The 17,153-nt window shown below is 39.8% G+C and overlaps 1 protein-coding gene across 1 annotated transcript in view; it reads right to left on the bottom strand.

Moving 5' to 3' along the window:
* The window catches only part of LOC137481028 (transcription initiation factor TFIID subunit 4-like), a 154,557-nt gene that overhangs the window by 46,260 nt on the left and 91,144 nt on the right, over nucleotides 1-17,153 (bottom strand). Inside the window, exon 14 of the mRNA XM_068202475.1 lies at nucleotides 3,528-3,650. Coding sequence (XP_068058576.1) covers nucleotides 3,528-3,650 — 123 coding nt within the window. The remainder of the gene's footprint in view (nucleotides 1-3,527; nucleotides 3,651-17,153) is intronic.

The raw sequence follows: 17,153 nt of genomic DNA, 5'->3' as shown, positions 1-17,153 counted from the left end.
TATCTCGCTTCTCTTTCCCTCTTCTCCTCCACTTTTGATCTAAAGCACATTATAATAATAAGCAGGCTGAATTCCTGATGAGCTGCTGGCTGCTACAGAAGCAGCTGTATTTCTAGCAGATCATCTAAAATATGAGCAGACACAAAAGGTACTAAAAAGGAAGCGAATGAAGTGCAGGTGATCTCACATTTGCTGTCTCTGTCTGGTTATAAGTTCCTTTTCCACTGGGCTCTAGGCCAAACTACTTCAACAAGCAAGCAGGAACTATTCACTTTTTACTGTTGTTAGATCAGTCTTCTTCCCGTTTATCACATGGAGGTGGGTCAGCCCAGGGTGCAGGAGCCAGGGCAAAAGGAAGGGCAGGAATGCAGGGATTGGGACTGGGACAGTGCCATTAGCCAAGGCCACTCTGTATTCGTGGTCTGAAACCAGTCACTCACTTGGTAGCAGTGTTATTTGGGAACACAGAGCCCCTGCTCATCCACTGTTGTACAAAATATTGTTCCCATGTTTTGGAAAGGCATTTTTTAATATGGTTGTACATAGAAGCAAGCAAATTAAAAAAAAAAAAAAAAAAAGTAAAAATAATCTCACTCCAAAACTGCTGATTTTCCATGTCCCCAGGTACAAGTAGTAAAAAATTTTAGCTGTAGTAGTCCAGGAATGATGGGCCTGGTCTTGATAATTTTTAATAATCCTGTCATCCAAAAAAGGTCTATTTAGCTATGGCTTGAAAACAAGCAAAGAAGTCCAAATGAGCTCTGGCAATATGAGACAGAGAACAAAGTTTAAAGAAAATCCTCTCAAACAAAGTGCTGGTAGAAAATACTTACAGTTATTAACACAAGCTTTTTCACATTTCCAAAAGCTGTAGAAGGAGCTGTTTCTCTCTAGGTAACAAACAGTACTTAAATACAGAATAACTAATCTTTTCCATCAACTCCTTGTCTTAAATAGAATATCCATCACTACTCCTAAATTAGCCTCCTGATTAGATGGAAAGGGTATTATTAAGAAGATCCATTTTCCAAAAATAAACTGCTAGTATTTCTGCTAAACCAAGACTGAATCCAGCACTGCTCACTGAAAAATGGCCAATGCAACTAAGTAAAGTCAACAAGACTTTAGTTAAACAAGAGTTAGTTCAGAAAAGGGAAAAAAAAAATGAACGTGTCAGGGTGGGATGATTTGTAAATGACATCTTTTTGGATCAGTAAACATGCAGGGTCCCAGTTGCAACAAAAGCAGACACGTAAGTCAAAAATGGTTAATGAGGAGACGAGCAACTTCAATGCAAAAACCATATTTTGACCAAAAAAAAAGGGCAGGCCAAAAAAACTCTGGCCAAATCAGACCTTGCAAGCAGAGATTATCAGTAGCAAGGGCTTTAAGCAGCTTAGAAATTGCTGGGAGAAATCAGAGTGTCATAAACCATAGAGGAGGTTGGGTATTTGAAGGTGGAATTGGGCTCAGGGGGTGTTGGTACCACAGAACAAGAATCATAATGATGTTTATAATCTCCAGAAACCCAAAGAAGAGATATCAGACAGTCTTAAGACAGAGAATACAAAAATCCAGTACCCTTTTACAGCAAAACATTTTGGAGGAGTTGAGTTTATTTCTGCATAGCAGCCCTAATAAGCTCAGAAGAATACCAGAAAGGGAGTTTCTAGGAGCCAAGCTGTGTGACACAGCTTCTGCACTACTTTAGGTCCTGTTCCCTACAAAAGACATTGAATAATGCAGATGCAGTTTCCAAGACCTTGAAATCAGCTTCCAGCCAGCCATCTATATGAGCTGGCCAGGATGGTTTGAAGCTAGGAGAAGAGGGATGGGAGCAATTCCATCTGAACTGGCACACAGTTCATGGCTCCAGGAAATCTATGGATCAGCAAAAACTTCAGGGATAGTTTGCCAATGGAACAATAGAGTTGTTCAGCAAAATTTGGGCTAGGAGAGCAGCAAAAGGAAGCAAAAATAACCAGAAGCCATTGGAATTTGCCCCAGATCTTTATTTTTCCTTAAAGCACTGCAGCAAGAGAACAAGGAGCTTCTAGAGAGAGAGGGAAGCTGTTCATCATAATCCATCCAGATACAGACCTCTGATTAAAATGCTTCACTCACTGAAGGTGACCACTATTTTGTTCATCAAGTTATTAATACTTACAAAAGAATATTTTTTTAAAGGGAAAACAGACAATAAAGATTAAATTCTGTTCCTCAGGATAAAATACTCCTTTGGTGAAGTGTTAAAATCTGAAGGGATCCATGTACTATTAGAAGGTTCAAATTATTTTTACATGAGGAAAAGCCAAAGCTATGACCACCCAGTCCAGCCTCTAATGAAAGCTTCTTTGGGTCTGTTGCTGTGAGATTTGTTACAGGTGCATGTGGAGGAGAACAGAATTCTTAACTGAATGTAAGATAAAGGAGGGAGACTGAAAGGAAGAGAATAACAGGACAACAGAAAACCCGAGAAGCTCCCTCAGTCTGAAATTAATGTTACCAGAAACGGGAGCACCTCCTACATATCTGAAGTCCTAAGTCAATTTTAGAGTGTAAACAGGATCCACTTCTCTTCCTAGCCCAGCTAATTCCCTAGCACTAATCTTAGCACACGAAAAGAGAAGAGAAGTCAGATAAAAGCTATCCAAAATGGGAAACAAAAAGGCCTTTGGAAATGCCTGGCATTTAGACAGTCAAATGTCTGAGCCAAAACTGTTAGTTTAGCTATTCAAAACAAAATGTTTGCATTTTTCCTCAGAACAGGCATGTAATAGGGAGAATTCCTCTGACTCCACTGCGTGGGCAGACTCAGCAGAAGGAAAAGCAGCCCAAGTGTATCTGAAGCAAACGACACAGTGCTCTTCCAGAGCCACCCACAGCAGAGCGCCACAGCACTCTGCTTCTCCACCCTGCTCAATACAGATCAGGCTTTCGACAATTTTGCATTTAGTGTGTAGCACAGCTACTTCTCCACATACAATATAAGGAGAATCATGCTAATGAATCTGATCCTATTTCTAGAGCACAGTATTCTTATGGAAATTACAATTTAGCATGATTATAAACTCATCTTTGCAGTGGTGGGGGACACCTTGACATTCTGGAAGACATTTGGACACATATTTATCACAAACCCACAGTGGTATTACTACAAGCTCTTGGTTCAAACTGTAAGCAAGACTACAATTATGTTTTTTCAGATACTTCTTCATTCCCTACTCTTTTTAGGTTTTTTCAGATTATGCAGAGGAGAAAACAAATATAAAGGCAGTGAACAGTTTAAGACCTACACCTCACATTTCACTATTCAAAAAACATTCTTTAGTGAGCTGCTGAAAGTTCACATTTGAAAATACAACTGAAAGGAGACGGCATTTTTACTGCGGCAAGATAAGCTGGATTCCCGTGCTGATGTGCATCTCCAAATGCCACAGCTGCCTGCCAGCAGCAGCAGGAGCAGCTCCAGCTGTTCCTGGGAGGTGCTGCAGGAGTGCTTTCCCTGGCTCTGGGTGCACACTTACCTCTCCTCCTATGGTGAGCAGGCCAGGTGCATCCAGCTTCCGTTTCTTGCGGGGGCCGATGGCTGCCAGCGCCGTCAGGTTGGCATCCCTCTGCCTCATCTGGGCAAGCTCCTGCTGCTGCATCTGCACACAGGGAAAGAACTCTCTTTAGTTTTCATTCTGTTGCTTATCAAAAAGTTATCTTCAGACCTGCAAGCATCAGGTAGAAGTCACACGTGAGCGATCCCTGAGAGCATTTCACTGCTTCCACCACTATTTTAGCAGCCTGGCCATAGAGCAATGATGAAGATGCTGAAGTTCTTGTGACTTTTCACAAGATTTCTGCTTCCAAATATCTCAACTGTTTCCAAAAACACCATCCTTTTCATTAAAAACTGCCTTAGCAAGTACTATATACTAACTACACATCTCCAGTTTAAGGCTGATATGAAGAATGTAAATACCAATTCAAATCTTTTAAAACCCCGATTTTTTATCTTTTCTTTATTTTGAATATTTATTTTGAATTTCAAACATACTTGATGTTTTCTTAAAAATATATAAATTAATAAGATATCTCTATCTAAATGCTAGCCAAAGGTAATGCTGACACAAAACCTTTACAAACTGAATTTACAAGTGTTTTCTGGGCTTAGGCTTTAGGTAAGAATACATTTGACTAGTTTGAAGCAGCTGCCAGCTGCATTATGTAACAATATAGCACATTACAGAAAACAGGAGAAAATTCTCTGGCCAGCAGAGAGGCAAGATTGCATATTCACTATAAACTGTATAATTCTTTCAAAGTGTTAATGATAAGTGTCATATTCCCAGGAACACTAATATTTTTATAAATATTCTGATCAATACCACACAAGAATAATTGATTAGGCAACACAACATATTATCTTAATTACACAAAAGCATTCATAGCTCTTAGCAATAATTCCTATTAAATCTCAAAACTTTGGGTTTGCAGAATCTATCAATAAACTGAGAGGTGTTTGCTTTCTAATCCCACTGATGTCACTCTTGTTCCCACTTCAGCAGCAGAGAAATTCAGTAGTGGTAATAAAAACATTGCATGATACAGGCACAATTCCTCATTAAAATGAAACTGAACTGACAAGCAGAGATAGAAGTGTCTCAGCCATTACCTAGAAGTGTCTCAGCCATTACCTACACATGATCTGCACATAAAAGCAGGGCCTGAACTATCTCAACCAATGCTAAATGGAAAGGAGGTTTAAGCAAAAAAGTGCCAGTGTGGAGTGTCTTTTCTCCATCCACCTCTGTCCAGAAAAAGCAGATCCACCTCTTCTTCAGTGCAGTTCTCAGATTAATTCACTTAGCAGCCAGCACACTTGTGCCAGAGCAGCTTTGGTCACAGGCTGCCCAGGGAGTGTTTCAAGCTCCAGGTGATGGAGCCAGGCCCAGCACAGCCCAGAGCCAGGGCAGGGTGGCAGGTGACCCAGAGAGCCCTGGAGGGCAGCACCAAGGAGCTGGAGCCAGCAAGTGAGGGGCACCAGGGCCCAGAGCTGGGCACAGCTCTCGAGGTGTGGCCTCAGCAGTGCCCAGCACAGAGGGGCAGGCACTGCCCTGGTCCTGCTGCCCACACTGCTGCTGACACAGGCCAGGTGCCATTGGCCCCTTGGGCACACCTGGGCTCAGGCTCAGCCACTGCCAACCACCATGGGCACATTTCCCACCTTTGTCCATGATGTGGACACTGGGACCAAGCACAGCCTCAGCATCCTGACAGCACTGAGCTGGAACTGGGAATGTTCAACCTGGAGAACAGAAGGCCCAGAAAGACCTCACCGGGGCTTTCCAGTGCCTAAAGAAAGGCAGAGAGGGACTTCGGACAGGACATGAGGGAATGGCTTCACACTGAAAGAGCGTGGATTTGGATTAGATACAAGGAGAAAATCCTTCCCTGGGAGGTCCTGAGTTCCTGGCACAGGCTGCCCACAGAAGCTGTGTCTGCCCAATCCCTGGCAGTGTTCAAGGCTGGACAGGGCTTGGAGCAACCTGAGACAGTAAAGAGTGTCTCTGCTCATGGCAAGGGGTGAACAAGATGATCTCGAAGATCCCTTCCAAACCAAACCATTTTTTATTTTCACATTCTTCAGAAAATTGAATCCAGTCATTTAGAGTTTGAAAACCCCATTTTTCACACTTTTATGCTATATATTTATTATCATAACTTCAGTATAACATTACCTAAAAAGACATACCTCATCTACAGGGTAAAAGGATTTCCTAAATACAAAAAAGAAACGTAGAAAAATATCTAAATAATAGTGCAAAGGTCTATACATACTCCTCTTTGCCAACTCGTATTAGGTTTTTAGCTCAAATATCTTTGGCTCTCTTCCAGATTAAATGCCAGTTAGACAGAGCTGCCCGCTTACCCTTTCAAGGTAGATAGCAACAGTGGTGAGCTCTAATCATTTACAAAGGTCATGATCGGAAGCTAGCCCGTGAGCAGTCATTTAAAATTCGATTGATCCCTATTTGTAGTCAGGGAAAGAAAATGGACATTTCAGCTGTATTGTAATTATGAGGCTTCAAGGCAACTGTAAATAGATGTGCAAATCTAGATACTGGCAAATACCTTAGAGAAGAAATTATTGCTATAGTATAACATATATCCAGGAAAGGTTGAAGATAAAACTGCATATAAAAAAAGATCAATCATCTTTTTGCTAATTTGCCTTGCTTGCCAGCCTACAAGGGTTATCACAATTATCAGAAGTCTGATGAATATTTAAGCAAGGGCCAACTGGCTTAGAGTGATCTCAGACGAAGTTGTCAAGCTTTGCAGAATAAGAAATTTTGCACTGGAGTAAGTATTCGTTTCCTGGGAGGTGCAGGTCAGAAATACAGTCTGATAGGTAACTGGTATTATGCAAAGGTTATATGAATATTGTATCAGTATCTTATTCAAAGTCACCATTTTCAAACCCACAGGAAGCTAATACTTACTTGGCTCTCTGTGCTACCTGTACTGTACTACACCCTGGCTGTTTCCATGTGGAATATCAGCACATAGTGCCTCTTGTTGAGATTTTTTGCACATGTAAATTTAAAGCAAAATGTGCCATTTCTCTGAATTTCCAATAGTGGGATAAATCTTGCCCTCACTTTGAAACCTGCAAACTGGTTTTACCAATGAACTATGGAACAGCTTCAAGAATCTGCAGAAAGCTTTGCACTCATCAAGTCCTCAAGTTCTTTGTCCTTTCTTTTTTTGATCAGTGAGAAAAACTAAAGACTGTTCTTGAGATCATATACTAATCTTGACAAATGCACAAGATTTTCCGCTACCTATAATTCATCCCCTGATAGGACACCTGGCTCAACAGACAGAGCCAAAGGAGCTGAGCTCTGTTCTACCCACACTGGGTGAATGCTGCTAAGACTTCATTCTTCACCTCCCTGTGTCTGTCACCCCACATCACCCAGCTTGTCTATGTCTGCTATAGGCTCTCCAGATGAGGATCCCACTCCACTACGTGCCTCACTTATCATCAAGCCCCAGTGGGCTGAACAGATATTCCTGTAATACAAATAAGGGATATGCTGCCAGGTACAAAAGATCCTGCAGAAACACAACACACTTTCTGATACCGGTTTAACAGCACACACCATGGTAAACTACAGCAGGAAAGAATAACCTTATGTAACCTTCATGAATACTGATCAAAAAATTTCTAATACATCAAACACATAATCAGTGAGATCACAGTATCCTGATGTTTTATAACATAGCAGCTGAAGTGCTGAAAATACTTGATAAATACTGTATTGCACAAATTCTCAACACTCTTTTATAAATTATCGCTGGTGATATTTTAGGTTTTCTTTAAAGCTCACCTGAAAGCAGAGAATCATAAAATTACATTCAAAAATAATCAGAAGAGTTCTGATTCTGATACTGATTCCCAGCAGAGGCCTTCAGCTTGCAGAGGTCAGTGTACTCCAGCTGACAGGAGAGCCTCTCTGCACACTATTAACCCTGAATCTGCTTACAGGAAAACATCTTTGCAGTTTATGGATACTTTCTAGCAAGACTTTTGAGGAGACCTCATTTAAGCTCCCAGACCACCCATTAGCAGCCCATCATTGCTGGCTTGTTCACGCTCCTATTAAAACTTTTATCTTTTTCCCAAGTCACATCTGTTTTTTCACAGCCTGCATCAGATTACCGGCACCAGTCTTTTTCCTACCCATCATCTGCCTTTTCATGAAAAATATTATCCCAATTGTAACCGCTGTTTAAAATCATTTTTTACAAAAGTGATATCTTGGCTTTGGTTCAAAAGAGGGGACACTGCACCTTGCCTACCAGAGGCCAAATGCACACCCTGGCCTGTGGAGGCTCTTCTCCCCCGTGCACTCTGGAATCACATTCTCTGTGCCAAGTGGAAATGACTTGGCAACCAGTTTTGCTTACGTGGTTCCACTGTAACCACCCTCTGAATTCTCAGCACTAAGAGCAACACGAGTTGAATGTCACCATCTTCAGTGTTCTGAAATTACTCTTGGAAGTAGCTGTAATACTAAAGCTACTTAAGCTTCTTAAGTTACATGATCAATTATATTTTAAAGTTAACAAAGCAGCCTGTATTACTACAATACAGGCCTCTAACTAAGCCAGTTACTAATTACTGAATATTTAAACAAATGAAGCACCTGGTACTATCTGTACATACTGATAAAATAATTTCCTGTTACTTAACATGATTTACCAGAAATGAATCTAACTCACTACATAACCAACAAGATGCAATTCTTTGATAGCTGCATTCATTCACACTCTTATTTTCATATTGGGTTCCTGATGCAAAATTTTTCTTTAACTTGCCTTTATCACAAATAATATGGATATACTTATCAATAGCATATTAATATTTCTGCCCTCTGGGAAGAAAGCAACGCTTCAATTCAGAACCACACTCATGAACAACAATTAACTTTTTTGAAAGTAAAAATATTTATCTAAAACACAGACAAATATTTCAATATATTATACAAGAAAAATGCTTACAAATTAGATACTGTTCCTTACTCCTTATCAAATCCAAATGTATTTTTAACATGCCATTTACTTACTGGGAGGTCTCTCATTTTTGCAAACTACACCATAGGAACAAAGCATTATTTTGAACAATGACATTTTCTTGTGATGGTGGCACAGCATTAAAACCACAGAAAGAACACTACTTCACCACTTCATTAAAGTGCAGCTAAGCACAGAAGTTCTAGAATTTTAGTTTGTTTTCTGCACATCATTATTTGTTATGATACATTTAGGTATTTAAGAAAGAAGTGCCAAAAGCCATATGCCACAAGGAAGACAGCCATATGTCTGTGTGAAGTATCAACATTAGATCTTAAAAGCTAGGTTTAGTAATTTCAAAAAGCCAAGAATGCACTTATTTGTCAGGCAAAATCCAGGCAAACAGAAGTGAACTTTGTCTAAAGCAGATAAAATATGTAGATAAATATGGGTAGGAGCTGTAGGTACTAAGGACTAAGAGCAATTTCCTTCCATATGATCAGAAAGTAAGAGGACAGCTGGAACTCTTGAAAATTCTAGTCTACATATAAATACCTTGAAAAATTGAAGGGAGAAGAGGGAGTGGGATCACATGAGAGAGAGAAAGGTCAAGGAGGTGTTTCTGTGCCTACAGGCAGAATTCAGGGATGTTTTTTGGCCTAGAAGGAAAATAACCCAGTGACAGAGAGATGATTGTGAAGATAAAGAAGAAGAAAGAGCTTAAGGAAGTAGTCATGTATGTTTAAACACTGCCAATATAGGATTTGATAAGGGAATAGAAGCCAAGTTGTAGAAGTAAGTTTCTGTAGTCACAGAACGAACTCAGCCCACCAGGATCTACATTTTATCTACTTACAGTTCCCAACCTAGTTCAGAAATACCGCCTAAGAAGAAATGAGAGGAAGCTGCCAGCACCACAGAAGCTATAAATATCAACACATTCATGGGTGAGCACAGGCAGCAATGAACCCTGAGCAGGAACCTGGCAACAGAGGCTGCTAAATGGCAGAAATGTTTGATGAAAGCAAGATCATCTAAACAATGATTTAAGCATTGATTTCTAGCCAATAGGCATCAATGGAAATCCCTCCTAATTCTGTTTGCGATGGATGGCTTAATTCCTGATAACAGGGTCATATGCTGAGAAAAACTTGTCTTAATTGATGGTTCTGTAACATGTATCTATCAGTCTCAGACAGTGATTACACCCCCTGGAAAAACATCTTTTCTGCTGAGGAGTGCCTGAAATGTGGAACCATTACACATGTCCTAAGATGCCCACGACAGAAGGTGCAATTAAAAATGAAACTCATTAAAAATGCTGGCAGGAACCTTGGGAAGTCCAGGACAATGATGAAGAAGGATGGGTGCCTCAGTGAATTTCAGGGAGCCTTGCAAAGCAGCTCATGTGTGCAGCAGCCCTGTGCTGTCCCCCAGCCCTGCTCTGGCTCTGCAATCTCTCAGGGTCAGCACAGCTCCAGTGCCTGGTAAGGAACTGCTCCAAGTACTGAAGTGCTGCAAAAATGCCACACCAGAGAGGTTTCACCTGTGTAACAGCAGGTCATGCACCAAACACATTTGTGAGACTTTTAAACATTCCCAGCTCTGACAAATGGTGTCTAATTTTCTCCAGTACAAAGCTGGATGCTGCTCCTTCACAAGTGTTCTCCCACAAGTCAGTAAAAGCTCCAGCTGTCCCTTGCAATGGCTGCACATCCATCTGAACTAGATTAAGATTATTCTTCACTGTGAAAGGTGTTTGTCTGTTGGGTTTTGGTGAGGGGAGTTTCTTCCTTTTTCTTACCCACACACTTTTAACAGCGGCTGAAAATTATTGCATAGCGTTAGGGAAAAAAAGCACCCTGGGCAAAGACCAAGCTGGGAATGTTTCAGCCTCAAGATGACTCTTTCTCAAAATAATGAGCATCTGAGCACAGTTCTGGAATCTTAACTGGAGTACTTTGGACCAAGCATCCTTCCTAAAACAGACAATCCTGTTTACTACATCTAATTTCATTATGTTTTACAAGTTTACTCCAATTTTCCATTTAAATATGCCCTATTACTTTCAAGACAATGTGTCAAACTTTGATTTAGAAAATGCCAGGTGCATCCTGCCTTTCATTTTTATTTTTCTCTGAAATAAAAGCCTTAAAATGGTAATTTTCCCCACTCTTGTACATTACACAGTTAAATGAGATATTTAAAACAATTATCCTTATATCTACAATTTTATCCCCTTACTACTCAAGACTAGATACTGTCTGAACTTTTATATTTATTTATTTATTTATATATGTATATAAATAAAATAGTCACAGGTTTAATTTTCTTGGAAGTATCCTTAACAGCTGACTCATAATTTATAAAAAAATCAAAAGCATGAAGAATTTGAAATTTGATTTTAAACTCTTGCAATTTTTTAATACACTAGGTTACATTTTTTGATTTTCCAAATACAATACACTATTATTTAATTATTTATTAACTTAAACACATTTATTTCTGCAACAGTCCAACCATTTCTTAAGCTACATATTCCTATCTAGAGTAACACAGAGTATAATAAATACTTCAGGAAGATATCCCTCAAACACCCCTGAAAGAGTTCTACAACAAAGGATTTTTTGTCCTTCCAGTAACTTTAATCACTACATTCCTTCACTCCTCAGAATCTGTTGTTGGAGCTCCAGTACAATTTCTCTGGTTTTGGTTATACTATTCCTCAAACAATTTCTCTCCGACAGCACCAGTTCCAGGCTCTCCTATGCGAAGCTGGAGACACATCTGTTTTAAACCTTTCTATTTGTTAGATCCTGCAATAGCGCGTGGCAGATTTGCCAAGCCAAATCTGAGCAAAGGGTTTCTGAGGCATTCAACTGGGCAGGATCAGCACTACTGGAGCTGGCAGCTTATCAGTGTCAGTAACTTACCTGTAGTAGATCAGGAAAAAACTCTGAAAAATATCCCCTAAGATCTGTTCTTTTATTATCAGTCTTCGTTTTATTTTGGGGCAAGGCAACCATGGACAATCACCAATCTTCTCAAGCTGTTCTCCAAAGGACACAAGACAGCAACAGTATGGGTGGAAGAACATGAGTCAAAGAGCTTCACACAGGGGCTCCTCAGCTCAGGAGCACCCAGTGGGATATCCTCACTCCCACGGCCTGGAGAGAAAGATGGGATAAGGTATTTTGCCAGGCCCTTTGCTCATCTAAGTGGGGGTTTACTATACTCCCCAGAATTCTAGGATCTTCTCCTTTCCCCCTGAAGTAAGACACTGCGTGAGGACTCAAAGTGATGTTTGAATCAAGGTCAGGGAATGTAAAACAGTGAAAGCCTGTGTGGAGCTCGGTCATGTCTAGAGTTACAGACTGAAGTAATAAGAGCAGGAAACCTGTTGAGCTGTGGAGGATACTCAACAAGGAGTGTGCTTTTTTAAAATCATGCACTGGAAAAGACGAGTGCAAGCAGTAACTCCCAAAGGCTGTGCTGCCCACTGTAACAGAGTGCTCAGAGCTGGACTAGAACGTGAACCAACTGCTCTGCTTTTCACATGGCAGGTATCCAAGAAACCGCTCTGAAAATACTCTGCAAAGAATCTTCCATCGTGGCTGAGCAATACAACAGCTATGTGGATGGTGAGAACTCTCCATGGCCGCTGCAACTTTGTGTTAGTGCTAGGGGAGTCTGACCAGGAATTTTGTCTGCACCATCTTCTCCGTGCATCAGGAGTTTCAAGCAGGGCACGGCCTTTTGGTACTTTTATTTCTGTTCATCTCTGGCACAACTTGAAATCTGAATTAATTAAAAAAACAGTACACCAGAAGTGTACCAAGAAGATGGAGGAAGTTCTTGGCTGGTCTATCAATGAAGCCAGCTGAAGACCGAGGCACACAGAATGTCTCATCCTCCTGGAAGTGAAGAGTGACAGTATTTCATGCCATAAAATTTCACATCAGCCTGAAGCATTTTCCCTATTTTTTTCCAAATAAGTATTTCTATTTTTTGGTAAAATTTCTCTGGCTATATTCCATTAGCACAAAACTTCAGAATAGCAGAAATTTTAAGTGCATTTAAAATAGCAGTTAATCAGAAATTCTAGTAAGAGGCTTTATTAACTAGATTATTCCAAAAGAAAATGCCCAGATTTTGATACCAGTCCTCTAGCATTCTTATGGGAAATCTGCATCTTGAAACTGCCAGCCTCATTTGAGGAAATGAGGCGAATGTAGCAATCTACTAAAAATCATTTGGCTGTAATAAGTAATTTTAATCAAATAGTTAGAGAGAATGGCATTGGAGTTAATGTCTGAAGTGTCATAAACAGATGGGCAATGTGCAGTGCAGCGACTGGTTGTGCACTTCTAACGCAATTTCCTCTTCTGCAGTCTGGATTGTGGTTTGATCAAGTCTAAGTGACATGACAAAAACAAATTTAATTTATTCTGAAACTATATTCAACTAAAGAACACACAATACAGCAAGTATGCTACTCTGCTGGAAAGTGAGGTTTGAGGCACAGCAAAACACCGGGAACAGAAATAGCCACACACCCACCACCTTCTTCCCCTTGAAAGTTGTGGGGGTGGTGCTGGGGTTCACTTGTAAAATGGAAGTTCCACTGGGGATGCAAAACAAGCTTGAATTTAAATAATCTACATCTTTTCTATTTTAGATTGAACTATAGCAAAACCGCTACCGCTCATTTGTGCTGCAGATCAAGGGAACAACGCACCACAGTGTGGGGACAAAATATTTCAAGCAAATTCGCAGACACTGACAAGTAGTAAATTAGGGAATCTTGTAAGTACAATACAGTAGTCATCCCCTTCTATTGATCACATATAATTTACATCTTACAAAGATGTGAATTCTTGCATTCTCACTCCACAAGGAAAATCTCAATGATTTATTCATTTCAAATAAAAAATAGAAGGTAGATGAGAAGAATTACTTCACAGGCTGTAGCTTTCTCAGGGCACTAGTGCTAGGCTCTTCTTTCGCACTGCCCGAAGGGCCTTTGTGTGCAAGTCCCTCTAATTAACAAGGTGAATCATGCAGCAGTTCCCTAATTAGTGAACATGACAAGCCAATGGAAACAAGCAGACAGACCTGGCGCACAGATATGGTCAACAAAAGGCACAGCAACACACCATTAAAAAATGCCTATTTCATGTAAATAAAATAGCAAGAGAACTAGCATAATACTTAATTTTCCTTTTCATGTTTTATGCTTATTCCTCATTTATTGCAGATATAAATAACGACACAATAAATCAAGGTTTCCAACTGCAAGTCACACCACCTCTCCAAAATCAAAGACTACTTATCCTACGTGAATAAGCATCTGCTCAAGGGGCATTATTTGTTTTCTCTCTTGTTTTTCTGCTTTAAAGAACCGCAGTTACATTATATGCTTAGGACTTTAAGAATCCATTAATTAATTCTATTCAAAATTATTTTTTCCTGAAATCCTTTTTCACCAATAGATGAAAGGAGTGCAATAGTTGCACTATTATTGCAGTATAAAAAATGCCTACATTCCCAACATGTCATAATTTCTACCTTTTGTATGAGAATAAATAAATAAGTGAATAATCAAAGAATCAGATTTGCATTAGAAAGGAAATGAGATGATCTAAAATGTACCTTCTTACCTTCCTCTTTCCAAGTAAAATATTTTTAATCTTTCACTCTTCCTTCTGCTTTTCCTAAAAACACTCATCCCACCCCCAAAACAACACAAGGGGGTTAATTAATTTTCAGTTTATTGCATATTGAACCTTTGATTTAGACTTTTAAAATCCTTCAACATATTACAAGTCTAAAATGTGTGTCACCACCAGCAGAATATAATTCTTCACAGAAAAACTCCACTATGTTTTTTGCTCTCTATTTCTTGGCATATTATCATAAGTAAGGAGAACTATAGATCATACCCTCATTACTGGCTCCTCTCTCTCACAATCTTGGGGGGAAAAAAAAATCTGACTTTCCTCTTCGAATTGTAAGGATAGAAAGGTAAAACTTCCTTATGTTCTAAAACTGACATTCAAAATACTAATGTCTAAAAAACCCGCATTTTTCTGACCAGTCCAGTTTTAAAAATATGGGAATTAAAAATACTGTCCCCTAAGACATAATTGTTCTACATGCTCTTAAAGGTTGTTTTTTGGCTAGAAATTTGGAGAATATGTAGTGATGTTCCATTACAGAACTGGTCAGCTGTTTCAAAGTGGTTTTAAATGCACAATAAACTCCTTCAAGGATGACAAGGAGAACACTGGAATCCCTACTGTTTGCTGCGCTCATTCTTTCCCTTCTTGTTTGCGTGCACTTCCCAACTTGTCTCGGATCCCACCCAGCACAACCCTGCCTAGGACGGCTCCAAACCCAGGCTGGAAGTATCCTCTTTGAACATCAAGGCACAAGGGATAATCTGCTAACAAGTGAACTCTGCTGTGCCATATGCAGGCAGGAAGGGCTCAGCAAACAACCTGTCACAAACACTTACTGTTGCACAGAGCACTGAGCAGAGCAAGGGCTCTGCACGGCGCTGCTCACTCGGCCACCCCAGCTCCTGCTCGCACAGCTGGGCTGCACTGCCTGCTGCGCAGCCGAAACACAGCCCTGCGCTGAAATCCCCCACAGCCTCGTGCACCTTCAACAACAGAGTCAAGGCGAGGAGATGGCAAATGGACACCAAGCAGGCACACCCAGAAATCAATGCAAAATCACAACACTTGATTGGTTGCGACTGATTTTCAAATAAATTGCACACACACACACAGAGGTTATTTTATATATACAATTGCAAAAGTATTTTGCATTTAAGCAAAAATGTTAGGTGCAGCTGATAACAATAAATCCTAATTGTCCACAGGAGTTGTTATGATATGAGATTATATCTAACACCAGAGGGACAAACTCTGTTTGTTCTGAATATTGCTACTGATGTCAATAGAGTTGTTCCATAGTTACAGTGGTGTGGCAGAAGAATTCAATTGTAACACTTAAATGTAAGGGACACACATATAAAAAGTGACAGGAGCAAAAATGCACTCAGAGGTGCATTTTATTTGACAGGGCAAAAATGAAATTCTCCAACACAAAAGAGTCAGATCATTCTCATATTTTCTACATAGCCTACCAAATGTCCTCAGCATGCCTGCTAAGGCACACATTTCCTTACCCACTGGATTTAGGATGTTTGTTTTTCAGATTTCAGTACTTCCCAGAAATTATTTCTCCACACAGCTAGATGGACAGATGAATATTTTTTAACTGAGGAATTATTTTTAAAGCCTCATTTAAAATTACCTGAGGATATTTATGAAATGTACATTTAAGATTTTTTTTCTTTTGTATAGCTGAGCAGATCACAGAAATCACTATATATTGCTATGTGAACTGAAGTATCCATTGGCAAATTTAAGAAATAGATACATTTTAGATAACATAACAACGTACAAGGTATTTAAATATTATAGTAGCCCTCTATCCAAATCATCGAATAAATACAGAGCAGAACTGTCACATATTACTAAAACCCAGCACTTTGTACTGAGCACCATGACTGCACACAAAACACACCGAAGTTTAACTCAATAGTTAAGCATATTTCACCTCTATGTCAATTAGCCAGATTAAACATTGACAAAACTGGGATAAAGAAACGGTCTCAGGAAACTTTGCCAGTCTCTCTTGGCTTGAAGTTACCTTTCTCCTCTGCTAAAATTGAGAGTATTGCTTGATTTCTGCACGCTAAAATAAGGTACAAGATTTCGATCTGAGACTTAATTACAGAAGCTCATAGGGTGAGCTAATGGAGCTCCATATTCTTTAGGTGTTTCCATGCAACCTGAAGGTCTGTATCACTCTATCTTGCAGTCACCTAGATCACTAAAAAGGTAAAAAAAGCATAAAGATGCAAATACTTTTTTCTTAAAGGGAGGAAGAAATCATCCCATACTCTTGTTTTTGGACACACACAGGAGATTCCTGAACGTACTGCTTAAGAAGGAAAGACTAGCAAATGCTGATGACAGACCATTATTGAAAGAGAGAACAATTTGGCTGAATACTGAATTTACTGTTCCTCAGAACAGGAAGCTGAAAGTAGTTGACTTAATTAAACAGCAGCATGTGCGGTGAAGTGATGATGTGTATTCAATAACCTTCACAATCATTCCCTGTCCCACGAAGGCAGGGCAGACATGCTGGAAATTCTACAGGTACCCCCTGAGGGGAGCCCATCTCACCTCTCACCTGTCCAGAGCTGGCAGGTGCCCACTACAGCCACTGACTGCTGGGCTGCCTTAAAACTGAGGGCTCGATGAAAACACAGGTCACACTTTCCCAGAATCTAAACACGGATTTTGAAAATAAATAGACAAAATTATGCTATTTCTCATAAAAATATGCTCTCTTCTCACCAATTTCACCTCTAGTATGTTTCTAGTAGAGTGAACACTCTGCTCCTCTCCTGTTGTCTTGAACAAAATTAACACCTGAGTTTAGCACTTAGGCTTTGTTTTCCCATTAAGTATTTTTGACACTTTTTTAAAGCTTACTTAAAT

Source organism: Anomalospiza imberbis, chromosome 12 (assembly GCF_031753505.1).
Source record: "Anomalospiza imberbis isolate Cuckoo-Finch-1a 21T00152 chromosome 12, ASM3175350v1, whole genome shotgun sequence".
Lineage (NCBI taxonomy): Eukaryota > Metazoa > Chordata > Aves > Passeriformes > Viduidae > Anomalospiza > Anomalospiza imberbis.
This window is presented reverse-complemented; position numbering and strand designations above follow the sequence as displayed.